This window comes from Molothrus aeneus, chromosome 28 (genome assembly GCF_037042795.1).
Source record: "Molothrus aeneus isolate 106 chromosome 28, BPBGC_Maene_1.0, whole genome shotgun sequence".
Lineage (NCBI taxonomy): Eukaryota > Metazoa > Chordata > Aves > Passeriformes > Icteridae > Molothrus > Molothrus aeneus.
This window is the reverse complement of record NC_089673.1, coordinates 3,380,306-3,408,295: the sequence shown is the minus strand read 5'-3', so window position 1 is coordinate 3,408,295 and position 27,990 is coordinate 3,380,306. Positions and strand designations below refer to the sequence as shown.

Below are 27,990 nucleotides of genomic sequence, written 5' to 3'. Positions count from 1 at the left end.
CAGGCAACGCGCACGTGGTAGCGGCGGCGGCCAATGGGCGGCGGCGGCGGCCGTAGCCCGATGGGCCGGGGAGGCCGCGCTCCGCGAACAAAAGGCGGCGGCGGCGGCGCGAGCGGGGCCGGAGCGGCAGCGGAGCGGGGTGGGAGCGGCCGAGCGGGGCCCAGGTGAGTGCTGGGGTGGCTGCGGCGCCGGGCTCCGCCTGGCACGTGGCGTGGCCCCTCCGCTGGCGGCGCCCACGCGTCTGAGGAGGCGGGAGCCGCGCTGGTTCTGGCCGGCCGCGGCCCCCGTGGCTGGCGGTACGGGCGGACGAGCACCGGGAGCGGCCCGCAAGCTGAGGGAGCGCCGCGGGCTCGCTCGAGTGGAGGGTGTGCGGTGCTGGCCCTGACCTTGTGGGGGCTCCATCAGCCGTGCTGATGCCCCGCTCGGGGCGCGGTGGCCGGGGCGGCTCCGGGGCACGGCCGGTGTGCGGTGGTGACAGCGCGGAGATTAGCACGGGGCTGGGAAAGGGTCTGGCTTTGTGCATTTCCCCCCACTCCGGTCCAAGAGGACCTTGGCCAGAGCGCTTTCCTCCCCTGCCATGAGGAAAATCCCTTCGGTGTCATTGGAAGGGTGGCACTGTCACCTTCCAATCCACCGTCACTTTTGGAAATCTATAAATGCTGGAGTCAGAAATTAAAAGTACTCTTTTAGGAGCAGCCTCGCGTGGGGATCGCGCTGTTCCCGTACGGGCGGCGGTGTGTGCACAGCCCTTGTGTCGCTCCCTCCCCAGGACAGCCGGCTGTGTTCCAGCTGTCCTGTTTGCTGCTTGCAAACACCTCCTGTTTGTCTTGCTGCTTTCGAAATTCTCATCCTGCTCTGCGACTCTCCCTTCTCTCTCTGTTGATCAGTTTGTTGTCTGCAGGCTGAAAGCTGAGCTGCACCCTGGCTGTCCTGTTCGTAGGTGTCTGTGCTCTTTCTGATCCCTAAGTGGGTTTGGAGCTCTGGAAATCAGCTCTGGAAATGCTGGGGCTGCAGAGCCCCCAGATTCCCTGCTGGGTAGCTGGTCACAGCTGGGTGTATGAATTCCATACTTCAGAGTGCACTAATCACAGGGCTGGTTTAATGAGATCCCCACCAGCCCCCTCTGACAGGGTTTGTGAAGTGTGGTTTCCAGTGCTGCTACCCAGACCCCGCTGGGTGTCCTGCATGTGAGACTCTGCAGCTCTCTCCAGGTCTCAGGGCTATTCCAGCACTGCCTGAAGTGGTTCCCAAGCAAGGACAGCCACAGTTAGAAAGTCCTGCCCAGCCACGGTGGCTAGGGAGCCCTTTATTGCTCTACACTGTGCAGGTAATTTAAGGAATAAGCTTGTTAAGGAGCCCTAAGGCTGCAGAATAAGATGTTCTTTAATGGCAGGATTCCCAAATTCCCCCCCCTGTGGCACTGGGTGCCCACCCGGTCTCTGTTAGCCACATGTAACCAGTCCATGGTCCCTGCTCCTGCCTGGCTGCCGTGTTTCTCTCAGAGGTTCTGTGTGTGGAGGAGCCTCCCCCAGAGCTGGGCATGCAGCACCTGTTTGCATCACCCCACACAGCATTTCCCAACCCCAGCTGGGGGACCATGACCTCACGTTGGCTGCAGCTCTGAGCCCTCACCATCCTCTGATGAAACACACGGGTCTGCCAGGTGGGAGCTGATGTAACTTTTCATGCTGCCACGGGCTGAAAATACTGGCTTGGCTTGAACTGTGTTAATAAATTACCCAGAACGGAGGGGAGAGGCTGCTTTATGGTGTGGGTTTGTTGACACAGTTCTTGGGAGAGTGGGCGTCGAGCCCTCACTGCAGAGGGAGTCCTTTCCTCCTGGCCTGAAGTGTTGTTCTGGTACAACTGGAGCTCAGTACCCATCCAGATCTCAGAGAATTCCATGTGTGAACACAGATTGGTGAAGCTGAGTTACACCTCTTCTGGTTAGAAGAAAAACAAACTAAATCAATGTCTGTAATGGTTTTTCTCCCCTCGCAAAGCAAACTGTGTCACACTGAGCAGTGCCACATCACTGATCTCCTGGGAGTCAGGGAGACTCCCCCTGAGTTCTGTGTCAGGAATGCCTCCCTGTTTCTCCATCTGTGTTTCCTTTGGATTTTTTGGGTGCACCCTTCAGCTGGTTGCTGATATATTGGGGCAGATATATCAGTTGTGTCACAGCAAACACAACAGCCAGCTCGAGGACTCTTGCCTGCCTTGCCACCATCCCGCTGATTTTTCTGTCAATACACTCAGGAAACTCTCCTCAAGCATCAACTTATTTGTATGTATTTGACAGGTGATGTTTTGAGGGAATAAGTGTTGCTGAGCTCCTGAAAATATGATCTAATCCATGTCTCTTACTTGCTAGCAAAGGCTGGAATTCAGCTCTTTTTGAATCAGTGTGTATGGGTGATGAGAGAAAGGTCTCCAAGGTGTTGCAGGGAAGCTGTTGGTGTTGGAGCCTCACTAAATGAACACAATAATTCATGGAAATCTGTGGCACTTGTCCTGCTGACATGAATCTGCCCTTGTGTGTGGTGGGTGCAAGGTCTGGGGCTTGAAATGCTGAGAAAACTGCAGCTCAGTCTTGGCTGATGAATGCTGAATAGAGCAGTGGAAGAGAACGTTGTTATCCCACAGCTTGTGTTTTGGGCAGAGAAAAGGATATTTATCCATGAGTTTACCTCCAGAGGTGCAGCCTCTGCTCTCCCCATCACTGCAGGTGCTGAACATGACTGAAAATAAGATTAATTCTGACAGGTGAGAGTTTGAACCTGTCTCATTCCTGGGGAACTGGGGAGACTCAGTTCCTGTGTAGTGACACGAGCCTGTGCCCTGTTCTGTTTGGTGTTAGCAGAACAGATGCAGTGAGTTAATGAACCTGCTCTGATGGACCTGCACAAGCACACACAGCCAGGAATTGCTGATGCCCTATGGATTATTTTTCCTGCTGATCTCTCTTAGCTTAACAGTTCAGCAGACTGAAGCAATTGCTTTGTGCTCTCTGTCCCACGAGAAAGGCAGGGTTAGAACAGTGGAAAAACTGAGTGAGGGGTGTGATTAAAGACTTGCTAATATTTAGGAAATGTGAAACTCAGGCAGATAAGGTCGGAGCAGCCTCATTCCTGCTGTTCTGTTGCCATGACACAAGGATGTTATTATTCTACTGCTATTGTAAGAATTCTGTACTTTCCTTTCTTTACCCCAGTAGTATTACTGCAAAAATGAGATGAGGAAGTTATGAGGGAAAGCAGGGGAGCAGCAGAATGGAGCAACATAAAAAACACCAGAAATGGTTCTGGGAGGGGAATGGCTCAAGTTTAAGGAATCCCATGCATTTCACTTGTTCCCACTAAGGCTTTTTTATAGGATTGTTCTTAATAAGACCTGAGGAACAGCCTGGCTCCAGTGTCCTGCAACTGCAGGGTATTCATTGGCATACCCAGCATCAGCCTGAGTGGTTTAATTTGTCATTGTGGGCTGAAATTCTGCAGTGCTGTTTAGAGGCTCTGTGACACCCTGGAGAAATGACAAATACTAAGAATTTCTTAAAGAAATATGTTTGCCATTTTCTTTTACCCATCTGCTTCTGCTGCAGTGAGATGTGACACTGTTTCTCTGGGACAGGCCCTGAGCAAATTGTGGAATTGATGGATTTCAAAGGAGTTTCAAGCAGGAACATTGCAGCTCCCACTCAGGCAGAACAAATGGTGGCTGCAGATATTGTGGGAGCAGGTTTTGCTCTCAGAAATAGCTCTGCTTAAATTCCAGTGGGAAGTTTTGGGCTCTGCAGTACAGATGAGGTGTGTGTGTGTGCAGCTGTAGGCTGGGCAGTGCTGTGGCAGCTGTCTGTGTGTGCCTGGGAGTTGGTTTGGGGTTTGGTGTCCTCTGGCTGCTCACAAGAGCTCCTCTCTTGTCAGACCACCTCGGGGCTATTAAACTAACAGGGGCTGTTTCAACTGGGACAATTTTTCTCGTGGCAGGAGTGGGGGTTGAGTCTGATGAAAGATGGAGTGCTGCAGGAGTGTTGCCCGATCCTGTTTTGAAATGGGATTAAATTGGAAGCTGTGCTGCAATCCCGTTCAGGTTTTACATCAGAACTCTTTGAAAAAGTGGGCCTGCGGTTCTTTGTCTTTTGCCTTTGTTGATTTTTAACCCTGGAGTTGCATTTGAAAAGATGGCAGTGGCAAGGTTGACTGCTGGTCCTTAAATTAAGCACAGTTATCAGCTTTCAGTAGTAGCACTTACTCAGCCTGACCTCTTTGGTTTTGGAAGCTCAGGGAATGCAGCCTGCCTCCTACCATGGAGTAGGAGTTGGGATGGACCCACCTCCTCCTTTCTACTCTAGGGAGAAGAGTTCTTTATTTCTAATTATGCCTAGTTAATCGCTGCCTATTCTGTGTTTGCTTATAGGATGAAAAGCCCAGCTGATTACTAATGGTTATTACCCAGAGGGCAGCACAAGAAATAATTGAAATTTGTTAACGGTTTCCCTCTGTGGGTTTGCAGTGGGGTATGTGTTTTTTGAGGACAGGTAGTCTTAATGAGCACTTCTAGTATTTGGCTGTCCAGGTGTTTAGATGGAATCTGAATTCCTCTTTTTTTTGTCTTGGTGCCCCTCTGCTTTGCAGCTCTCCCAGAATCCATCCCAAGGGTGCTTTTGTCTTGAGGGAAGAGAAAAGGGAAGGAAGTTCTTAAGAAAATACCTCCTAGTATACCTTTAGGTGAACTTTTAATAAATTGGGATACTAATGAGGGAACGAAGGCTCTAGATAAAATAAAAATGATAAGATACTGTCTAGAACAACACTGGCAGTGCTTGGGGAACACTGACATGACCCCAGTCACTCAAAATGCAGCAGGAGCTGCTGCTTGAGCCTTCCTGTCAGCAGTCTGACCCCCCCAGACACACCAAACCTGCTGGCTGGTCACAGCACTCAGTTCTGATGTGTGACACATCAGACAGGGTCACTGGGATGAGGTATTCTTTTAAATAAGTGTTTATGGCAGCTAAAAATAAATGGATTTCTGACACCTTATCAAAAAGAATAGTTGCACTCTTGAGGCCAGAAATTATTTGCTTACATCAGTTTGGAATATACTCGAAAAGAGAAGAAAACCATCCATAGGAAAGGGACTGAATTTGGAATTTTTCTTAAAAAAAAACCAACCCCAAAACTAAAACAAGCTGTTGAAACTTAATCTTTATTGTTGTCTTGAGCATCTTATTCTGTTAGTGTTGAGCTCTTTCCAAGAAACCTGGTTCTGAAACAAGAAAAAAACAGTGATGTAAACCTGTTCTAGTTTTGGTAATCCTGGCAGTGTTTCCTTTTCCTTTTGAAAAAGGGATGGGGATTGCTGACATGCCCACAGTCAGGCTTGGCTGGGAATGTGGGTGCCTTAGAGAAGTGAGTAGGAGGGAGGGGATCCCTCCCTGGAAATGCACCAGGAAAAAGGGGTGGGTGGGTTACACCAGGAGCAATCCTGGGGTGCTGTGACACTGGGGAGAGCTGGGCACTGCCCTGGATGGGAGGGGATGCTCCAGGCTCTGGCTTTGGGAAAGGCTTGGTGGTGCCTGGGACAAGCTGCAGGGACTCTGCCTTTCCCTGCAGACAGGGCTGGGTGAAAATAGTGTGCATGGCAGGGGAAGAGTTTTAAGCAAAGTGAGTAGTTCTTGCTTATCAGGGGAGTTTTATGATCTTGCATGTAATGGGGAGACTTTGGTTTGCCTTGTGTTTGTGTTGAGCTGAGTGATGCAGGGCTCTATTCCTGATGGATTTTTGGGTTTTTTTTTCCCCATCCAGACTAAGTAGCCATGTCAGCCAAAGCCATCTCTGAGCAGACAGGGAAGGAGTTCTTGTACAAGTACATCTGCACGTCCTCTGCCATCCAGAACCGCTTCAAGTATGCCCGGGTCACAGCAGCCACAGACTGGGCACGGCTCACCCAGGACCACCCCTGGCTCCTGAGCGAGGTAAGGGCAGGGACAGCAGGATCTGCCCTCCTGCAGCACCTGAGCACTGCTCCAGACCCTTCCTGAAGGACCACTTGGAATATTATTTTCTTTGAGCCAGGTCTGATAAGCTTTTGGAGATCTATTTCACACCCAGGATAGCTCAGCTACCTTAGAAGGCATAACATCAGCAGGATGGCTTCTGTGGTAGTGTTGGAAACAAAAAAGGTTTTAATAAAAGGCAAAATAACAAACTCTTTACAGATAAGAACCAATCCAGGTGCAAGAGGTTCTCTCTCCTGGTAAAACACCTCACAAAAGCCATTAGTTTCTTTGTTCTCTTCTTTTTCTACTGAATTGCTCAGGTGGGGCTTTTTGGCTCCTGTCCAATTAGCTATCCTTAAGTTTGAGGTGAAGTCCTCCAAGTCCTATAAAATGCCTTTTCACCTAATTGAGAAGAGAAACTTCTGGGCTTATTTCCTTTTAAAGGGGATAAAGGATAGTTTTGTCACCCCATCAACAAGAGGCACATTCCTATAACCAGTCACTGCTGCTGCTCTGCTGCAGTCGCTCCCAAGCCTGATGAAGAAACAAATCTTGCTTCAAGGCTCAGTATCACCTCATGGGGGGCTGATTATTCCTGTAAGACTGAAACACAGGAGCAGAGATAGCTGTGAAGCAGTTGCTCATAACTGCACAGAAGGTAAAGGAGGTTGATTCAGAGGTGTCAGTCCCTATTCTCAAAGCTTTGCTCTCTGAAATGAGGGAGTACTCTCCCCATGTCAAGTTAGGACACTGCTTAGTTTTCTTGCATCCAAGCAAAATGTCAGGGAAAACTTCCTTTTTTAAATTTTCCAGTGCAAAATCATTTATCTCTGTATCTCATATCCTCACACTTTCTGTAGAGAAAACATAGCCAGAGCTCTTTTTTATTAAGCTGTCCAAGCTGGCTCCTTTCCAGTGGTTAATATAATTAAGTCATTGGCTGGAGAACACGAATGTCTCATAGTCTTTGACTGACTGACTGATAAAAGCCTGCACTAATTAGATGTTCCATGCTCAAGTGCCTGAATGAACTGCAGGAGGAGATCAGCAGTGCTTCTGAAAGCCTTGCAGGAAGCCAGAAGGGAGCAAGGTTGTTTTTGGGCCTTTAAGGCAGGTTCTGTAAGGCTGGAAAGGACTTCAGGGCCAGCAGCAAGACCATGCTCAGTGTCCTTTACTGCAGCACAGTGTGTCCTGACTCTTAAGTTCCAAGACATATCAGTGGTGCAGGAGAATGACAGCCAGTTCTAGTTTGGTTCTTTAAAAGGATATTTGCAAGCTAGAGATGTGTGTAACCCAGGAGCAGCTATCCATGGGTATCTTATACAAAGCCACAGTCAGTTGGCTGAAATGTGCATGACCCTGGCTCTAGCAGGAGCTTTTTTTCTAATTTTTGTGAGCAACTGTCTGTGTCTGACATGACTTTTATTGGGCTTTTCATCAAAAAAAAGAACAAGCTGTCACCCTCAGCCTCTGATGTCTTACAGCTAAGTAGAAACAAGGCAGCTTTTCTCAAAGTACAGCATAAGAAAACCCAAACTTTGCAGGCATATTGTACCAGATATTGCCAAGATTAAAGGAATTTTACAAGGATGGGTGCTGTGCAGAACTGATTTAAATTTTTACTTAACTATTTGCAGAAAGTACAGCATAAGAAAACCCAAACTTTGCAGGCATATTGTACCAGCAGCTGGATTTGCCAAGATTAAGGGAATTTTACAAGGATGGGTGCTGTGCAGAGCTGATTTAAGTTTTTACTTCACTATTTGCAGAGAACCCTGGACCAAAGTCACTTTCTAATGCTTCTTCCTTTAACTCTCTTGCCCAACCTCTGCAGCGTTTGGTGGTGAAGCCAGATCAGCTCATTAAGAGACGTGGGAAGCTGGGACTGGTTGGGATTAACCTCACCCTGGATCAGGTCAAGGCTTGGCTCAAGCAGCGCCTGGGCCAGGAAACCACGGTGAGTGAGCCACAGAAGTGGCTTCATTTTTGTTCCCAGGACAGGAGAAAAAGCTATAAAATCCTGTCCTGCAGCCAGCTCATGTGTTTTGGCTGATGATTGAGTGTTACTTCAGGCCCTTATTTTAACTCAGTGCTGCCATATAATATTTATTTTCCTGGGAATGACAGTGCAGTGCTAATGATAATGAAGTGCCTGCCGTGCCTGCTGCTGTGTGTTGGGAGCTGATGGAGTTGTGCTGCCTGAAGGAATTTATGCCTTTGGCCCTGCTGGGATTGATTTGGCTCTGGCTCTGAGCTGGTGCAGCAGGAATTGGGAACCAACAGGAGCAGCTCTGTGAGTGCTCCCCGTTGGAAAAACCATGGGTGTGGAAATTACTCCTTTAGCACAACAACAGCCATATCAAAAGCAAGGTCTGGGCCACAGACTTGGGACTCCTGGTGTCCTCAGAAGCAGGGAGTGTCCCCCAGTGTCTCTTGGGTTTGGATAACAGCAAAGTGCCTGCACAGAACAGTTCCTGGACTCATAGGAAGAGGCTAAAGGATTTTCTTGCTCTTCTGTGTTCCCTGATACCATTTCAGGGTGAACACTACTCTGAGGCCTCTGCTCCTGCCACTAGCTCAGGAATTCCTCACTTCTGAATTTTCCACTACTTCAAGAGCCTCTCAAGGCCTTGTGCCTCACTGTGCTGAGCTGGCTCTGGGACAGGACAGGAGAGGAGAGCAGCTGTCCTGGTGTAATTCTGATATCCCTCTGTCCTGTTAGGAATGGGAAAGGTGACCATCTCCTGTAACCAGATATCCTGAATGTGTGCTGGACAGGGAGCAGTGGTTACCCACCAGGCACAGTGGAGAGGGATCAATTTTAGAGCAGTGCTGATTAATTCTCAAAGCCTTCCTTATGCTGTCACAAATGTGCTGGACAAGTGGTTATGGGTGTTTATCTTGTTTTCTGTCCCCAGATTGCTAATGCCAAGGGAGTCCTGAAGAACTTCCTGATTGAACCCTTTGTCCCTCACAAACAGGTTAGTACACCATTAAAGGAGGCTTTTAAATCTCTTTGGGCTTCATGCTTAGCTGGATTGGTACAGTGGAGAAAGCAGAAGCTTGGCAGTGTGCTGTTGAGCTGACAGTGTTGCTGCACACCCCGGGCAAAAACATCTTCTGTATTTCCACACTGAAATTTTAAGTAGAAAATAAATTCATACACCTTCATATTCCTTATCATTTTAATCAGTTTGCCAATGCAGTGAAAACTTCTAAGACAGTACATCATAGCAAGGCCACTACAAAACAAATAAAACTGCAATTATAACAGAAGAAGGGTCTGCCAGACACTTCTGCGCACAGATCTCTTTGTTAATTATGAGATAATATTACTGTTTCATTTTCCTGATCCAAATAAAAATGACTGGCAAGTCCTTCTCAGTGTCAGGGCCACTCCAGCACTGCTGCTCCTTGGGTGTAGCTGCTCTGAGAGGCCCTGACAAAGGAGGAATGATGAGGAGGACTCCATTGATATCAGAAGGCTAATTAATTACTTTATTCTATATTATACTATGTTACATTACATCTAAACTGAACCTGCACACCCTGCACAGAATCTCGTGGCTGTCAGTGACAGTCCTGACACACACACACACACCTGGCCCTGACAGGCCAAGGAAACAAAACACCATCACTGTGAGTAAACAATCTCCACATTGCATTCTACTTTGGCACAAACACAAGCACAGCAAATGATAAGAATTGTTTCTCCTTTCTCTGACGTTCAGAGAATATGAAACCCAGAAATATTCTTGGGGAGAATTGTGCCTTGCTTTTCTCTGTGAAGGGAAATGTGGGGCTACACTTGGGAAGCTTGACTTTGGGCTCAGTGAATCAATCCCAACATTGGCACAAAAGCCTCTGGATGTCACTGCTAAATGCTTGTCCCTGCTGTGTGGCACAGGAGGAAGAGTTCTATGTGTGCATCTATGCTGCCCGTGAGGGGGACTATGTGCTCTTCCACCACGAAGGGGGTGTGGATGTGGGAGATGTGGATGCCAAGGCTCAGAAGCTGCTCGTGGCAGTGGATGAGAAGCTCAGTGAATCAGATGTGAAGAAGCATCTCCTGCAGCATGCACCAGCTGACAAGAAGGAGTAAGTAGAGATGCAGTTCTGGGTAGGAGCAGCCGTGCAGCAGCTGCCCTCTTTTATCTCAGTGCCACATCCTTCTGTTTTTCTTAACCCTGCAGCTCACACTCCTGCCCTCTTGCTGGTCTCCAGAATATGCCATGCATCCTGAATCCAAGCTCTCTGACCTTATCTCAGCTGCCTGTAAAACCCAAAAATAAGGTTTCCTAGTGCTGAGCCTTTACTTGGCAGCAGCACTTGTCAGCCTGCTTAGGTCTCAACCTGAGACTGGAGACATGTGCTGAATTCTGATCCTTTGTGCCAGCATAGAAGTTTCTTTTGTTTAGTGAACTGCTGATGAGATGTGGCTCTGACTGCTAATTCAGAATATCCCTTTCTCTTGCTCTGGCCTGATCTCCAAAGTTATTCTCCTATTCTTCCTTCTGCAGGCTGATCTGCAGATCTCAAGGCTTCTACATCTCCCTCAATTAGATGCCCATACCTAGTTAGCCTAATGTGAGTCATGATTTTTCCAAACACAGTTTAATCCTTGCTGACATAGTGCAGTACTGAAGGGTGAAGGAGCCTGTCACTCCACCAGTTCACTGCAGCCTCCTCCCCATCACAGCTAAGGAAGCTCAGACCTGACAAAGATGGGTGTCAGCAGAGAGGCAAAGATGTGCTTCTGTCTTGTAGGGAGATAAATCAGACTGCACAGCTCTGAGAGTTGTGAGCAACTGTGTCCTCAGCAGAGTTTGGTGGAGGGTAATTAAGATGAGTCATCAAGGTCTTCCTTCCCTTGAGTCATCCATCACCCAGGCTCCATCCAGAGAAGATGAATGAGAATGAAAGAAATTGATGCCAAGTAGATTTGTAGATTGCCACTCATACCAATGAACAGAGCAGGCTGTACTTAGATTTGGCTGCTTTCATTAACTTGTGTTAATTTTTTTTTTTTTTTTACAGCATCTTGGCCAGCTTCATCTGTGGCCTGTTCAACCTTTATGAAGATCTGTATTTTACATACCTGGAGATCAATCCATTAGGTAATGAATATTTTTGGAAGCAGAACTTTCTGTTCTGAACTACTAAAATGTGTTCTTGATCCCTTCCTTTGGTTCTGTAATCCACAACAGCAGCAGGTGCCACGTGCAGAAGTATGGAAGTGGCAGTGATCTGTCGTTGAGCTGTTCATTCAGTGAATTAAAAATGAGGAAATGAAAAATTCCCTTGAAGAGAATGTCAAGGCAGAACTGAAGAATATAAAAATTGCACTTTAGAACAAAATATCCCCTGACAGAGACAGAGCCTGGACCATGGCCACAGTTACTGGTTAATTCCCCAGGGAACTTGCTGGGGCTGGTCAGTACTGCCCAGTGCCAGGGGAAACAGCAGCCTCCCAGTTTTGCAGTGATGCCTGTGTGGTACCAGCTGTCGGAGTAGATCTGTAATGTGTCTCTGTACAACCCAGAGCTGACTGTGATGTTTTCCCTGCAGTGGTCACCAAGGATGGTGTTTACATCCTTGATCTGGCTGCGAAGATCGACGCCACAGCTGACTACATCTGCAAAGTGAAGTGGGGGGATGTGGAGTTCCCCCCTCCTTTTGGCAGGGAAGCTTACCCTGAGGCAAGTGACAGCTGAATTCCTTCACTGTGTCCTGGATTTACCATTGCTTGTATGCCCATGTATCACCAAAGGGGCATCAGGGACAGACAAAGGTGATACAGAGACTCCATCATGAAAAGGCACTTTATTATTAGAAATCCACAGTTCTTATAGAAACTGTGGTGGACCTAAGACCTGATTGGCCTTTGGGAATCTTCTCTCACCTATTGGTCAAGAAGGGACAACTCCTTCTTGTAAACATCTCTGACAAACAGAGATTGCCTGCCAGGTGCAGAGGTTGAGATAACAATTGTTTGAATTCTTTCTGTGAGCTTTCTCACAGCTTCCCAGGAAAATCCTGGGAGGGAGCTATGTCTCTATGTCTCTCTCTGTTCAGAGGATTTGTGATTGCCACCTCCATGGCATTGCTGTTTCCAGTGGTGTTGTTGCTGTGTCTCAAGCCCCTTGGCTGTGCTGTCCATGATAACCTGTGCATGGGTAGCTGCAGTCCTAGGGCTGCTCAGAACCACACTCTGAACTGCAGTTGCTTCCCAGCTCTGTTTGGTCAGTTCTTTAATTCAGAATTGACTTTTTTTAATGGGGGCTGATATTTAACTTCCATCAGCTGTGAGCCAGAGCTCTGTGCCTGTGCAGAGCTTCCTTTTGTGCTTCCTGCCCACGTTGCTCCCCTCAGCATCACTGTTTTTCTCTTGGAGCAGTGGTTACTGGGAGCTGACATTTCCTCGGTGTTTCAGGGACAGTTCTGAGAGCAGAGCAGCAGCTGTGTGCCCATGCTGCATCCAAGGGTGAACCCAGAGAAAATAATCCCCATTTCTGGAACTTACAAGTCATAAGATGTTAATACACCTATTTTTCCAAGAAGTGAGGACAATTTACAATGAGCACTTTATTATAAAGCTAGCAGTGCCTGTTCCCTCCCCAAATTCCCTGGGTCTGTACTGCTGGATGCACAAGCACTGCTCCAGACAGGTCTCAGCAGCTTCAGAGGCTGTTGGAAGTAGAGCTCTCTCCTTAATTATTCTGTTACTTATTTCAGGGGTCTGTTCTTCTGTCTCCAAAATGACTTCTGTCCTGACTTTTTCATTTTAATGATTATAATTATGCTTCAGTTGGAAGGTTTTTGTACTGTGGCCAGGAAATCCATTTAGCTGTTCCTTTCCATGTAGCTTGCTGGATGCCAACACTCAACTCAGTTTGTTCTTAAAAGGATTAGTTCAGATTTTGTCTCTGAATCATCCCTCTCTGAGTCCCTGGGAAGGTTGTTATGGCAGAGTCTTTGCTGGGAATGTTAATGAACTCTGATGAAGTGCTGCTCAGCAGCCTGGCACGCTGGGCTGCAGGGGCACCACGTTGAGCCAAATTACAGCTCTCAGTGATTGTGTTCCTGGCTCCAGCACAGCCAGAGTGGTCACCATGGGTGAGATGATTTTTAGATTTCCTCAGATCTCAGTCTTGGACGAGGCCAGAACAGACTTTACAGTTGTGTTCAGATTTTTGTGCCTGTTGTGTGGTGGAGGGATGGAGCTGGGGCTCTGTCCCTGACAAATGCTGCGTTTGTAGCTCTGCTGTCCCTGAGGTGTGGTTGTCTGTGTGTCCAAATGCACCCAGCACTGTGAGCCCTTGGGATGGAGAAGGGGGATGCAGGAGGAAGCTGAGGTTGTGCTGCTCTCTCTGCAGGAAGCCTACATTGCTGACCTGGATGCCAAGAGTGGGGCCAGCCTGAAGCTTACCATCCTGAACCCCAAAGGCAGGATCTGGACCATGGTGGCTGGTGGTGGTGCCTCAGTGGTGTACAGGTAAAGGAAGCAAATTTCCAGAGGGGGAGCATTTCAAGTGCTGGGAGAACATAATTGCTGCAGAAAGTAGCTCTCCTAAAGCCATTTTTTTTCTGTGCTGTGACTGTTTGGGATCTGTTCAGAATGAAGATGCTGTGCAGATTTTTCACGTAGTGTCACCTGTGGAATTTAATTTTGCAAGGGTTAGGGTTAGATATGTTTTCTTACAGGCATACAGTTCCTTTCTGACTGACAAAGAAACAAGCTGGCTGAAGGCTGTTGAGGGTAATGTGATTGTTGTGGTGGTCACTGAGTTGGCATCTGGGGAGCATGACAAGATTAATTGTAACTGGCACCAAGATGAGAGCAGCTTTGTTTTCAGCAGACAGCACTGTCCCTCTGTTAAGAGTCCCACTTCCCCAGGAATATGGAATACTTCAGGAACTTTACAGTGACTCCAATTATAACTAATCTCTTAAATAACTGCCTTTTTTTTTTATTGTTAGTGACACCATTTGTGACCTGGGGGGTGTCAATGAGCTGGCAAACTATGGGGAGTACTCAGGAGCCCCGAGTGAGCAGCAGACCTACGACTATGCTAAAACCATCCTCTCCCTCATGACCCGAGAGAAGCACCCAGAAGGTAAGGGAGATGCTGCAATTCCAAAGCTGTGAACCTGTCTGGCAGAAAAACCTGGGGAAATCTGCGCTGTTACTATGCTTAGCCTTCCCTGGCAGAGCTTTCAGTGTACTTCTGCCTTCTGAACAAATCAGGGGTGGATTTCTGTCAGCTCTTGCTTCAAAGAGAGGACTTGTGGTTTTTCATGGGGCCTGAGAGATCCTTATCAGACATTCTTGCTTGGTACAAAGCTCTTATCTTCCAGGCTCTACTAAACTCAACTGCTTTAGGGGTTTTTTTCTACTAAATGCAGCTGGTTACTCTGCAACTTTGTTTGACTTTATGTCCTTAATTGCTTCCTGATCTAGGAGTACTCTGCTCTTGGAATGGCTTTACTTACCTGTGTTTCTTCCCTCAGGGAAGATCCTGATTATTGGAGGCAGCATTGCAAACTTCACCAATGTAGCAGCCACCTTTAAAGTAAGTGACCAGTCTCAAACATCAGCAAACACACAGTTGTCATCCTCCAGCCCTTCTTCTCAATTCCACACTTGGCTGAGGCTCATAGTCCATCTCTTCCAGGAGTTTCTGAGATGATGGGACAGGGTAAGTGTGGCTGCCTGGTCACCAGTCCTGTGTATTTCTTTTAGGGCATTGTGAGAGCAATTAAGGATTACCAAGGCCCTCTGAAGGAGCATGAGGTGAGGATCTTTGTACGAAGAGGAGGCCCCAACTACCAGGAAGGTTTACGTGTCATGGGAGAAGTTGGTAAGGACCAAGCTCGTCCTTAAGTTTATTCTTGGATCTTGTTTGTTCCACTGGCTTTCTGTGGGGGTTTCAGTTCAGTTTCTCTGGGTCTGGATTGAAGGCACTTGAGACAGTGCTTCATGTTCAGACTCAAGTGTTTATTATTTCTTATCAGTAAAACAGTCTCACCACTGTGAGTTCAGCAGCTTTTCATCAGAAGGCACAAAATGGTCAACAATCTCTTGTTCCAAGGTCTTTTAAAGCTAAACTATCCGATTAAGAACTGACACCTAGATTATTTTCCCTTTTAACCCAATAACTGATCCCAATGTGGACTTTTCTGCCCAATTACAAAATGCCACCCAAACCCCTGAAGAAGAAACCCAGGACAACACCCTGTGCCCTCCTTCTTGCTTCCATCCACAGCACACTAAAAATCCCAAAACCTCAATTTCTCACCAAGTGATGCACCTACACTGCTCTCTATAATCTGTTTCACACTTTTGTGGATTCCAGTCTATCTTGAAGTCTGGGAAACTTTCTCCATGGATGAGGGTCAAAGTCAGTGCTCCCCTGAGGGTCAGGACACCCCAGAGCAGACAGAGAAATATTCCCAGTGCCCTGGGTTTGCACAGCTTTCTTGCAGAGGATCAGTAATGGGACATCACACCATGATCAATCTGATCAAGTGAAGCCAATTTATTGCAAAAAGCAAGCTGTATTTATACTGTTCTCTTGTTCACACCTCAAGCTAATACATGATTGGTTAAATCTTTCTACACACGCATTTTAATATTTTAGTTAATTTTAGTTAGTCTCTCTTCTTCATGTGTCTCAGTGTGATTTTCTTGTCTGCTTCTGAGCGTGTTCTTCTCCTTTGGTGTCCTTCAGGGGCACTGTGACTTTACTCAGTTTCTATGAGGCTGGATTGTGCATATGTTGCACATGTTGTCCTGGAAAAACTCTCAACACTTCTTCAAGGAGAAAAGAGCTTTCCCCTGAGGATGCTGACTGCTCTTGTGTACTTCCACAGGGAAGACCACGGGGATCCCCATCCACGTGTTTGGCACGGAGACCCACATGACAGCCATCGTGGGCATGGCCCTGGGCCACCGGCCCATCCCCAACCAGCCTCCAGCTGCAGCCCACACTGCCAACTTCCTGCTCAATGCCAGTGGCAGCCCCTCGGTGAGCTCCTCCCCTTGGGGACAGCGTCAGGAGCCTCCCAAAGGCAGGCTGGAAAGGCATTTTGGCCACTAGTGTACTTGTAGGATGGTTTAGGAAAACAAACATGGCTCTACTGGGGCAGTTTAGAGGCCACCCCAGTCTCACTCATGTACAGAATGTGGCCTCTCAACGTCCTCCTCAACACCAGCAGCAGCCCCTTGGTGAGCTCCTTCCCCATGGGGACAGCGTCAGGAGCCTCCCAAAGGCAGGCTGGAAAGGCATTTTGGCCACTAGTGTACTTGTAGGATGGTTTAGGAAAACAAACATGGCTCTGCTGGTGTGGTTTATCAGGAGAGGCCACCCCAGTCTCACTCATGCACAAAATGTGGCCTCTCAAAGCTGGCAGTGTGACTGTTGAACCTACTGGGTCATTCAGTTTTCTCTTGCTTGACTGAAAACTCATTTTTTTGGTTTTATTTGTAGTAGATCACTGTAGCCATAGCGAGGCCACCTCCTCCTCTGTGTTCCAGGCCATACCTGGAGCACTGTCCCTCACTGACTTGGCTTCTGAATCTTTCAGACTCCAGCCCCGAGCAGAACTGCCTCCTTCTCTGAGTCCAAACCAGATGGCATTGCTCCAGCTAAGAAGGCAAAACCAACAGCACCTCTTGGTAAGTCCAGCCCTGGGAGTGCTGCTGGCACTGCTCTGCTGTTCCCAAAGGCAGGATGGGCATAAGACAAATGCTTTTTTCCCTGGATGTAAAGGGAAGCAGTTTTGTGGTACCTGCCTGTCTTTGTCTGGAGTTTAGTTAAGTGGTTTAGCAGTTGTGCCATGAGCTCATACACACAGCAGGTCAGAGTTGCCCTGATCTGGGATGTTCAGGAACAGCACAACAAGAGGAAATGCAGTGAGAGGGCTCCAGTCTCTTGGTTTTTAACAAGAGCAAACCCAAAAGCCCTGTGGAGAGGAGAGGAGGAGTGCTGCAGCACCTGCCTGGCTGCCTGGCCAGTGGGCTGGCAGCAGTCAGCTCTGTCATTGCTCTGCATGAGTGATTCTCTCTCCAACAGATTCAATCCCAGCCTCGAGACCTGGTTCAGGTAGGACCTGTGTGACCTGCTGAATGTGCCTGGCCTGGCTGGCAGCTGACTTTTTTTAGTTCTTAGTTTTGTTGATGTTTTATCTCTCCAAAAGTTTGCTGTGTTGTCTGGTCCTTTCCTCCTGCCCAGCATTTTTAGCTGTCACCATGTGGACTTCTCATCTGTTTTTTTCCAAGTGCCTCTGCACAAATACTTCCTATTTCTGGGGGAGAGAGGGCCAGGTCTCAAACAAACTTCGTTTTTTCTTCCCTTCCCCCGCACAACCACCACAGAGAAGATCAGCTGAGGCACTTAGTGAAAAGCTTTGTTCCCTTTGCTTTCCAAAAGGAGGAGTGACCAGTAACTGGTATCTTATTTCAAAGGGAAACAAAGTAGTGCAGGGGATGCTGGTTATCAGGTTTGGAAAGTACAGAAAAGTCACAAATTAACTAAATGTTGCCTTAACAGTCCAGCAAACCATTAAAGCTTGTGCTCAGTGAAGTTATTTTGTAGGGACTTTAAAACTCTATTGGGCTCTGTGCTGTGTGAGAATAAACTGCTGAACTGGAGGCAAAGTAGAGCTTCAAGTTACCTCCCTTATCATGAGGAGGGACAGCAGAAGGGGAATTCTTGGATTGTTGCTCTCGGACAAACATCATTGCCTCTCTGGGTCTGCATTGTGGTGTTCCTGGGAACACTCATGGTACCCCCTTGCAGCACCTGCAAGATAAACAGAATTTTCAGTTTCCTAATAACAAGTCATGTGGCATTGAATCTGAACTCTGATATAAATTATTGGAGCCATGAAATTTGTGTTGGATTATGATAATTAAAAAAAAAAAAAAAAAAAAAACAGAAAAGAAAACCCAAGTATGTTGAGCTCCTTTATTTTCTTTGTTCCCCCATTTGCTGCCCTTTATGTTTTTTAAGTTTTCCATTATTCTGCTATGGTGCCCTGACCAGCCTCTCATGGTTCACCCAGACTGGGCTACATGCAAATAAATACATGAAATTCCAAGTTCTCTTCAGCTTTGCATAAGAAAACTGGGAGAAATATGCAAGGCTCATGAGAGAAGAGGCAGAGGCAGTTTTTACTTCTGTCCTATACCAGCTCCCTCCTGTGATTCACTTGCCCATTTAGTGAACCCCAAAACCTGGCTGTTGTGTTCAGAATCCATCTACAGTTTCTTAATTTGCACAGTGTGGCTGCTCCATCCTGCAAACTGCAGTTCAGTTTGGAGGTGGGGGCATACACCCATCCAGGAGCCTCTCAGCAGGCATTTGGCAAAGTTGCAGTTTGTGTCTTGCTCGAGTTTGAAGTTGGATTGGTGTGGTATTTTCAGGGACCCCCATCGAAGGGGGGAAAGATGAATTTGACTCTATGTTCTTAGAAGGCTAATTTGTTATTTTATGATTTATGTTATATTAAGGAATACTATACTAAACTATACTAAAGAATAGAGAAAGGATACAGACAGAAGGCTAAAAGATACTAATAAAAAGCTTGTGGCTCTCTCTTTAGTTTGACACAGCTTGACCATGCTTGGTTATTAAGTAAAAACAATTCACATGAAATTAATGAAACACCTACCTGTTGGATAAACAATCTTCAAACCACATTCCAAAGCAGCAAAACACAGGAGAAACAAATCAGATAATTATTATTTTCATTTTTCTCTGAGGCTTCTCAGCTTCCCAGGAGAAAATCTTAGGCAGAGAGATTTTTCAGAAAATATGATGGTGACAGATTGATTTTATTTTTTTTTCCCCTCTTTCTGAGCAGGTAAAGCCACAACCCTGTTCAGCCGTCACACCAAGGCCATTGTGTGGGGGATGCAGACCAGGGCTGTCCAAGGAATGCTGGACTTTGATTATATTTGCTCCAGGGATGAGCCTTCAGTGGCTGCCATGGTTTATCCCTTCACGTAAGTACCTGTGACTGTGTCACGTTTCCATTTCCCTCCAGCTCTTCTGTGACCTTCCTCCTCTCTCAGTCTCTGTGGTTCTTTAGTGGGGCTCTGCCCTGGTCTCCATCCCTGCTGGAACACCTTCTCCTCTGCTCCCTTCCACCCCTGGGTTGGCATTGTAGGCTGCTTTCTTCAACCATTGATTTTGGGCTGTGCTGTTGAAACAGCTTAGTGTTCACCACAGAACTGAAGTTCCACTTTCTAAAAGATGTCTGTGGATGTCTGTGGTATCAGCAGGGTCCCCAGGATGAGGTGAGAGATGAGTGAATCTGACTCCGTGTTCTTAGAAGGCTAATTTATTATTTTATGTTATTATATTAGAGACTGCTATACTAAACTATACTAAAGAATAGAGGAAGGATACAGCCAGAGGCTTAACAAGAATCATAATGAAAAACTTGTGACTGACTCCTCAGTCTGACACAGCTGATGGTGATTGGTCATTAAGTAAAAACAATTCACATGAAACCATCAAACATGCACCTGTTGGTAAACAATTCCAAAGCAGCAAAACAGGGAGAAGCAAATGAGATAATATTGTTTTTTTTCTCTGAGGCTTCTCAGCTTCCCAGGAGAAGAAATTCTGGTGTAGGGATTTTTCAGAAAATGTGACAGTGACAAGGTTTGGCTGCCTGGGCTTTCTTTCCAGCCCTCTGGCTCAGCAAAGGCAGGCAGGCTGTGTAAGGCTTCTTCCTCTCACCTGCTCTTGGCTGTGTGCTTGTCCAAGACACCTTGATTTGTGCCTGCAGCAGCAGGAATTACCCCTCCAAATATTATCCTGAATCATAGCAGCTCTGCTGACAAACCAAAGCCAAACAAAATTTAAAAAAAATAAAATCTTTTTCATACTCTTTCCAATAGCAGCAGGGATTTCCTAGCAGGCAGGAAGCCTGTGGATCCTTTGGTGGGATAGGGAGTTCCCTTGTGGTGTTCACCCTCTTTTACCCATCCCTACAGGCATGAGAAGGGCTATTGGGTGTGCATGAGCTGTTTTACTGTTCCTCCTCAGTGTGGGGGTCTCCCTGTGGGACAGGGCAGGCAGGGAGAAGGGAAACAGCAGCTGTTGCTTCCAGAACAGTGATGTGGGAGCCCAGAGCCAGGCAGGAGCTTTGGTTCATTCCTGTGGTATTTACAGACATCCTGGAGAGCTGGTGTCTAATCAGCCTCTGTCCTGCAGAGAATTTCTCCTCTTGACAATTAAGCCCTTGTACTGCTATTCTGCAGCTCTGATGGTAATTGCAGCTCTGTAATAACTTCTCAGCAAGTGCAAACCTCAGGGTGCTGAGTGCAGGCACAGCCATGTCCATATGTGAGTGGCAGCCTCTGGCAGTGCTGCACTTGATTAAGGAGGAAAAAGCAATAGGGATTGGAGTTACAGGCTACCTGTAATTATCTGATTCTGCTTGACCTTTTGGAGGGAGCCAGGCTGGCAAAACCTGGAATGTTCTGCCACGAATGTATTGGTATGGGAGCACAGCCAGTATCCACACACTCAAATAACTGCTCAGTCAGGCTTCACTGCACTTCCAGTTAGAGCATCTACTGTGTACAAATACCAACAGTGAAACCTTCCCAGGTGCTGCCCCTCCAGTGCCTGTGGGATGGGCAGAATTGTTGAATTTGCAGGGGTCCCAGGACAAGGGTAGAGATGAGAATCTTGACTCCATGTTTCAGAAGGCTGATTTATTATTTTATGATACATATTATATTAAAAGAAAATGATATATTAAAACTATACTAAAATAATAGAAGAAAGGATTTCATCAGAAGACTTGAAAGGAATGGAATGATGATAAAATCTTGTGACTGACCAGAGAGTCTGAGACAGCCGGACTGTGATTGGCCATTAATTAAAAACAACCACATGAGACCAATCAAAGATGCACCTGTTGCATTCCACAGCAGCAGATAATTATTGTTTCCATTTCATTTCTGAGACCTCTCAGCTTCTCAGGAGAAAAGATCCTAGCAAAAGGATTTTTCATAAAATATGTCCATGACACAGAATCCCCCTGTAGCAGGACTGGGAAGCTGACTGGCCCTCCCATGGCTGTCCTGGCTGTTCACCACAGATACTGGTTTGCTGTTCCCTCAGTCCAGCGTTAGCCCCAGCCCAGTGACACAGCTTTGCACGCCTCTCATTCATTACTCTTTCTGTGCCTCATTCTGTCTTCCAGCTTGGAGTAGAGTTAAGGCTCTGGTAACTTCACTGTGGGAGAGCTTACTCATCTTGCTGGATGCCTCTGTCCCCATTAGCCCGTCTCCTTCCATATGCTGCTCTGTCCTATTCTCTGAAGAACCTTCTGCTGTCATATGGTCCCTCCCCAGACACGCTCACGTGCTCGTGAGTGTCTCAGTCAGTCTCAGGGACTGAGAATATGGGGTTTGTAAACTCCTCTGTCTGCATGCACTGTGTCCCTTTGCCTTTCCAGCAGCCTTCAGGTCAGGGCTTTCCCATCTTCTCTCCCACAGTGGTGACCACAGGCAGAAGTTCTACTGGGGCCACAAGGAAATCCTGATCCCAGTCTACAAGAACATGTCAGATGCCATGAGGAAGCACCCAGAGGTGGATGTTCTCATCAACTTTGCATCCCTGCGCTCTGCCTATGACAGCACTGTTGAAACCATGAATTATCCTCAGGTGAGTGCAGGATCCAGAAGAAGCCCAAATGAAGAAGGATGACCCTGTCAGCAGGGTACTGGTGTTTCTTAAACCATGGTGGCATTAGCAAATTGTCTTGGTTTTCTGAGTTAGCAGATAACCCCCAATTCTAACCCTTTACAGAATGTAAAGAGGATGCTGGGGATCCCTGGCAAATCCTAATGCTGGACTTGCAATTTGTTTAAGAGCATCTTGGTGCTTCTTGGTTAGCAGTAACGACTTCAGTGCTGCTCTGATGTGCAAGGGGGAGAAAATCCCTTGAGCAGAGCATTGAGCCTGTTGTGAAGATCATGGCAGCCTGCAGATTCATGCATTGGGGCCTTCCTGGATGAGAATGCACAGAGTGACCTCCCAGGGGCCTGACCGGGGGCAGCTCTGTGGGGTATCAATGATTTTCTTTCTCCCACCATTGGCAGATCCGCACCATTGCCATTATTGCCGAGGGCATTCCGGAGGCCCTGACACGCAAACTGATCAAGACAGCTGATAAAAAGGGAGTCACCATCATCGGGCCTGCCACTGTAAGTACTGATGGCCACCTTCTCCTGTCTTTCTTAACCTTCAGATCAGCTTTCTGTAATGGATGAAGTGCATCCTACAATCCACTTTGTCTTTACTCACAGGAAGTGCATGCTAATCTCTCACCTTAAAGTCTTTGCCATCCTCCATCCTTCTTTCTCTATGGAAATGCTGCCTTACGCAAATGTTCCTGAGTTTCACAATTTCCAAGGGCTTTACACCTTTCTCTTACAGGTTGGTGGGATCAAGCCAGGTTGCTTTAAAATAGGCAACACAGGAGGCATGCTGGATAACATCTTGGCATCGAAGCTGTACCGCCCTGGCAGCGTGGCCTACGTGTCCCGCTCTGGAGGGATGTCCAACGAGCTCAACAACATCATCTCCCGCACCACTGACGGGGTCTACGAAGGGGTGGCCATTGGAGGAGACAGGTATGAGCTGGCACCTTCAGCAGGCACTGGTTTTCAAGTTGGTCAGCAGAGGAATTGTTGGTAATTTGGAGAAGGAAGAGTGTTGCTGTTCGCGATTCAGACTGCAGCAGAAGAGCGGGTTGGGTGTTAGTTTTTCTTTCAGAAAAGTATATGAAATAAATTTCTATCATTTCTCCTGATTGCACACAGATATCCTGGTTCGACTTTTATGGATCATGTCTTGCGTTATCAGGATACTCCAGGAGTGAAGATGATTGTAGTTCTGGGAGAGGTGAGTGAGATCACTTAACTCTCTGAGAAATACCTGTGTGTGGCTTTTGTCTTGGGAGCATCTGACCTGGTTGTAAGGATTTTAAATAGCAGCTTCTACTGTTCTTGAATATTCCAAATTTTATTTCTTGCTGCTTTGATCAAAAAAAAATTGAATGTATTCCACAGGCAAGCATAGTCTTCCCTATTTAAAATAAATAAAAGAAAAAGAAAAATCAGGAGGTTTTGTTCCGACACTTTGGCCATTATTCTGTGAAAAAGGAGAAAAGCTTGCAGCAATGCGTCTTTGTATATTTTGGAGCTGGTTTTATCAAAAGTGCAGCTTGGAACCATCTCTCTCTCCCTGCAGATTGGAGGCACAGAAGAGTACAAGATCTGCAGGGGTATTAAAGAGGGCCGGATCACCAAGCCAGTGGTGTGCTGGTGCATTGGTACCTGTGCCACCATGTTCTCCTCAGAGGTATGTGTAAAAATGGGGGCAAATGCATAAAATAGGAGTATATCCACAATGGGAAATAAAACACAACTTCACTCATTGTACCTAAACCTTCCAGAACTGGCAGTAGTAACTTTAATATGCAAAAGTTCCTAAATATAAATTATAAAGTTAAAGATATCTTGTGCTTCTCTAGTTCTGTCACTAGAAATTTCATGGGGATTCTGCTTACTTGTGAAGGGACCCCAAAGATGCCAGGGAAGGCAACAAATTCCAATAGCTGCCTGTTTCTGGATGGCAAAGATCTATGTTAAGCAGCTCTGAAGTGGGGCAGTTTAGGGAGGCAGAAAGTGAATGAGCCTGGGGGGATTGCAGTTCAGAACATCCCTGTTGGCTCTGACTGCAACCAGGAGTTTTGGCAGCCCAGAGGAGACAGATGTGCAGCCACTGGTGTTCCCAGTCAGGGCTCTGTTCTGTTGCACTCTCTGCAGGTAACAATCTGTATTCCTTAGTGCTCTCTTTTCCTGTTTGTAGGTGCAGTTTGGCCATGCAGGAGCTTGTGCCAACCAGGCCTCTGAAACTGCTGTAGCAAAGAACAAAGCCTTAAAGGAAGCTGGAGTGTTTGTTCCCCGGAGCTTTGATGAGCTGGGAGAGGTCATTCAGTAAGTCACACTCACAGGGCACCTTCAGCAGTGGACAAAAGCTGTCAGGACACTGATTCTGGCCTGATAGGGAATATATTTCTGCTTAAGGAAAGCAGATTCTACTTATTGTGGGGTTTTAAGGCCTAGGTTAGATCACCTCTCTTGGAAGGACCCAAGTTACTGAATGGATTCTCTCCCTAGGTCTGTGTACCAGGATCTTGTGGCCAAAAGAGTGATCGAACCAGCTGAGGAAGTGCCTCCTCCCACTGTGCCAATGGATTACTCCTGGGCAAGGGTGAGCTGTGCTGGTTTAGCAGCTTTTGGGTTTCTTGGAATCAGACAGGGCATTGGCTGTGATTCTGCATGCCGTGCTGAGGTTATACCTTGTGCTTTGTAGCGTTACTTGTGAGCTGTGCTGATCTTTGGGCTGTGGAAGCTGCTCTAAAGGGGAAGCCTGAGGTGTTGCTGTTTGCTCACTCTGCCTTGTGCTGCCCCTCTCTGCTGGAGTGGGGTGTTTAACATCCTGTCTTTGCCCTGCAATTCCAGGAGCTGGGGCTGATCCGCAAACCTGCTTCCTTCATGACCAGCATCTGTGACGAGCGAGGCCAGGAGCTGATCTATGCTGGGATGCCCATCACTGAGGTCTTCAAAGAGGAGATGGGAATTGGAGGGGTTCTAGGCCTGCTCTGGTTTCAGAGGAGGTGAGGTGGTTCTTGCAAATTCTTTGGAGTTTTTCTTGTTTATTAATGGACTTTTAAGCTAAAAAAGTAACTCCAGGATTCCTTTGTGAAGGTAGATTCACTAGAATGCCATCTCTATATTTCCTCCATGACACTATATCAGCATTTTGAGTTGCATACAGTGTGTTTTAATCTCAGGATGAAGTTTTCCACAAGTCTTGTGGTGCACTGAGGAAACTTCTGTATTCTAGGCCTGATTCACACTCTGTGACTACTTGTGTCACCTCAACTCTGGAGGGGCTGGGGACTTTACAAACATTTGCATTTGTGTTGTGTCCCTGACTGATGTGGTGTCTGTGCCCAGGTTACCCAGGTACGCCTGCCAGTTCATTGAGATGTGCCTGATGGTGACAGCAGACCACGGGCCAGCCGTGTCTGGAGCCCACAACACCATTGTCTGTGCCAGGGCTGGCAAAGATCTGGTTTCAAGCCTCACTTCAGGCCTTCTTACAATTGTGAGTACCTGATATTCACAAGGTTTAGCTTTGTTACTCATTACTCTTCTAGGTTTTATTACTATTTATTTTTGGATTGGCTGCAGAGTCACAGATGGTGGTGTCTGTCCACTCACACTTTGAATTTCAGCTCTAACAGTTTGGTGCTCTGTATTTCAAATCTGATTCATTTTTCCAATAAGTTGGACTAGTTTGACTCCTTTGAGTCTAGAAATATTTTGTTGCAGCCAAATTGCTGTCAGTGTTGACTCTGGTGCCTGAAATCTGACAAGATTTGCTAAAACAGACACTGAATTTCTTTTTCCCCCACATTGTTTCTAGCAGAAATGCACTGGCTCCAAATTGGCATTCATGTGAGAGATAAGCAAATGTTTTCTCTCAGGTGCCTGCCCAACTCTAATGTCATGAATTCCAGAGACCAGGAGGGTGGATGGGGGAGATAATCTTGGGTTTGTATCTTAATTGTGGAGTCCTTTGATGTAATTGCCTTTGTTCTGCACCCAGGGTGACCGGTTTGGGGGAGCACTTGATGCTGCAGCCAAGATGTTCAGCAAAGCTTTTGACAGTGGGATTATCCCCATGGAATTTGTGAATAAGATGAAGAAAGAAGGGAAGCTGATCATGGGCATTGGACACAGAGTGAAATCAGTAAGAAAACTGCATTAGGACAAACTGGAGGGAGTTTTAGGGACAGGTGGGGGAAGAGTAAAAACAAAGAAAAGAAAATTAGCAAGTTTCAGAGGCAGCTATTGACCAAATTCTCCCAAATCTACAAAGAGTATCAGTGAGAGGCAACATCACTGACTGTAATGTGCTCTGAACTTGCAGATAAACAACCCTGACATGAGAGTTCAGATTCTCAAGGACTACGTGAAGCAGCACTTCCCTGCCACTCCGCTGCTGGACTACGCGCTCGAAGTAGAAAAAATCACAACTTCCAAGGTGAAGGGCACCAGCACTGAATGCTCTGGGCACTCTGGTTCTCATGGCAGGGAAAGTGCCTGGGCCTCAGCTGTATTTTCAGTGCAGTGCTCCATAAATTGTTGCTGGGGATTGTGTCTGGGGTGGAGTTGAAGCTGCAGTTTGAAAAAGGCTGAAGGCATTTGGCTACCAGGAAAATGCTGAACAAGCCAAACCATCATCTCTGTGGCCACAGTGGCACTGCTGGGTGTAAATCCCAGGCTGCTGGCTGCTAGGAACCTCTGGGAGGTGACCCTGGAGGGTTTTGGGTTGATTTTCCAGCATTTCCATTAAGTGTAGCCCTTGCTCAAGCTGCGGGGCTGGTGTGTCCCCAGCTACAGGCAGCCTTCAAATCACCAGTGGAAGGTGCCAGGTGAACACCATTTGCACTGTTGACATCTTTATTGCATGTGTTTTATTTCCTGCAGAAACCAAACCTTATCCTGAATGTAGATGGCTTTATTGGAGTGGCCTTTGTTGATGTGCTCAGGAATTGTGGCTCCTTCACACGGTGAGTGAGGGGAAGCTGTTCTTGCTTCATGGTCCTATGAAGCTGCACTGCCAGCTCCTGAGGGGCAGAATTCCATGACATGGCAAGGAAACAGCCTGGCTTGGCTTTTGGGGGCAGAAATCTGCCCAGGGAATTTGTGTGGCTTCTGGCACTAGAGCATAAGCCCATCTGAGATTGAGTGGCTCCTGGTAATCATCTGTTTAAGGAATCATTTTCCTTTGTTTTGCAGGGAAGAAGCAGATGAATATATTGATATAGGAGCTCTCAATGGCATCTTTGTGCTGGGCAGGAGTATGGGATTCATTGGTGAGTTTACCACATCCTCCCTGCTCCTTCCCTCCTCCTGGGGCTGCCCTGCCTCAGGAACACCAGAAAAACCTGAAACCCAAGGGGATTCAGAAATCCAACTCAAGGCAAAGACTAAAGCAGGGATGGGGATTTTGTAACATAAACCACTCTCCTTTCAGGGCACTACCTGGACCAGAAGAGATTGAAGCAGGGTCTGTACCGTCACCCTTGGGATGACATATCCTACGTCCTACCAGAGCACATGACCATGTGAGAAGCTGCTGGTGCCTTGGGGTGCACCAGGACAGAAACCTGGCCAGGGGACAGCCGCAGTGGGACTGTGATGTGTAAAGATGATTATTGGGACAGAGACGTCGAGCTGCCTGGTCAAACTGTGCAAAGCGACTGTTTTATAAGGATAGAAACTTACTCTAATAAAACCAAAACTTGTGCTATTCCCTCTGTTACCTGCTGTATTTAATACCGTCTCTCACACTTTTATTTTTTTCTATTCTCATTTCATTTTGTTTCCAGAAGTGATTATTTAGGGTTTGGGGGGTAGAGTTTGGCTCATAGGTATGCCTTACTGAACTCTGGTAACAAGCTGTACCTTTCCCATGAGGGGAACGTGCCTGTCATTCCAATAAGCCATCACTCTGGATTTTTTTTTTTTTTTTGTCATCTGTTGTTTTTCAATTTGTTTACCATGTTCTTATCCTTGGTCTGATTGTACCTGAGTCCTGGGACCACTGCTAAAGTATAACCAATGTTACTCGAGCTGGTGTAGTAATTTAAAGTGTAAAGTTGTAACATACTGCTGTGAAAACTGTGAAATCCCTGTACTCCAGTGTCTGTATTTATGCAAACAACCTCTCCTTTCCTCTGACTGCTGCTCTGTGCACTGTCACTCATGTAATCTGCAGCTGCAAAAATATCTCAGTAATAATTTCAGTGTCCTCCTTGTCTGTGTACTGTAACCAAACGCAAATAAATACACATTACTAATTTATTCTTTTTCC

At 46.9% G+C, this 27,990-nt stretch overlaps 1 protein-coding gene across 1 annotated transcript; it reads left to right on the top strand.

Annotated features, from left to right (window-relative positions):
* The first annotated feature begins 52 nt into the window (after positions 1 to 52).
* On the top strand, positions 53 to 27,980 carry ACLY (ATP citrate lyase). The gene is made up of 28 exons (XM_066566796.1): positions 53 to 164; positions 5,811 to 5,980; positions 7,839 to 7,961; positions 8,923 to 8,985; positions 9,912 to 10,102; positions 11,042 to 11,121; positions 11,573 to 11,703; positions 13,381 to 13,499; positions 13,985 to 14,121; positions 14,516 to 14,577; positions 14,748 to 14,865; positions 15,878 to 16,032; positions 16,592 to 16,682; positions 18,872 to 19,013; positions 21,528 to 21,696; positions 22,134 to 22,238; positions 22,471 to 22,667; positions 22,857 to 22,938; positions 23,287 to 23,397; positions 23,908 to 24,035; positions 24,219 to 24,312; positions 24,564 to 24,718; positions 25,062 to 25,212; positions 25,717 to 25,860; positions 26,041 to 26,154; positions 26,601 to 26,683; positions 26,913 to 26,989; positions 27,151 to 27,980. The coding sequence occupies exons 2-28, from the start codon at positions 5,822 to 5,824 to the stop codon at positions 27,243 to 27,245; spliced, it is 3,276 nt and encodes a 1,091-aa protein (XP_066422893.1). The 5' UTR covers positions 53 to 164; positions 5,811 to 5,821; the 3' UTR covers positions 27,246 to 27,980.
* The last annotated feature ends 10 nt before the right edge of the window (positions 27,981 to 27,990 follow it).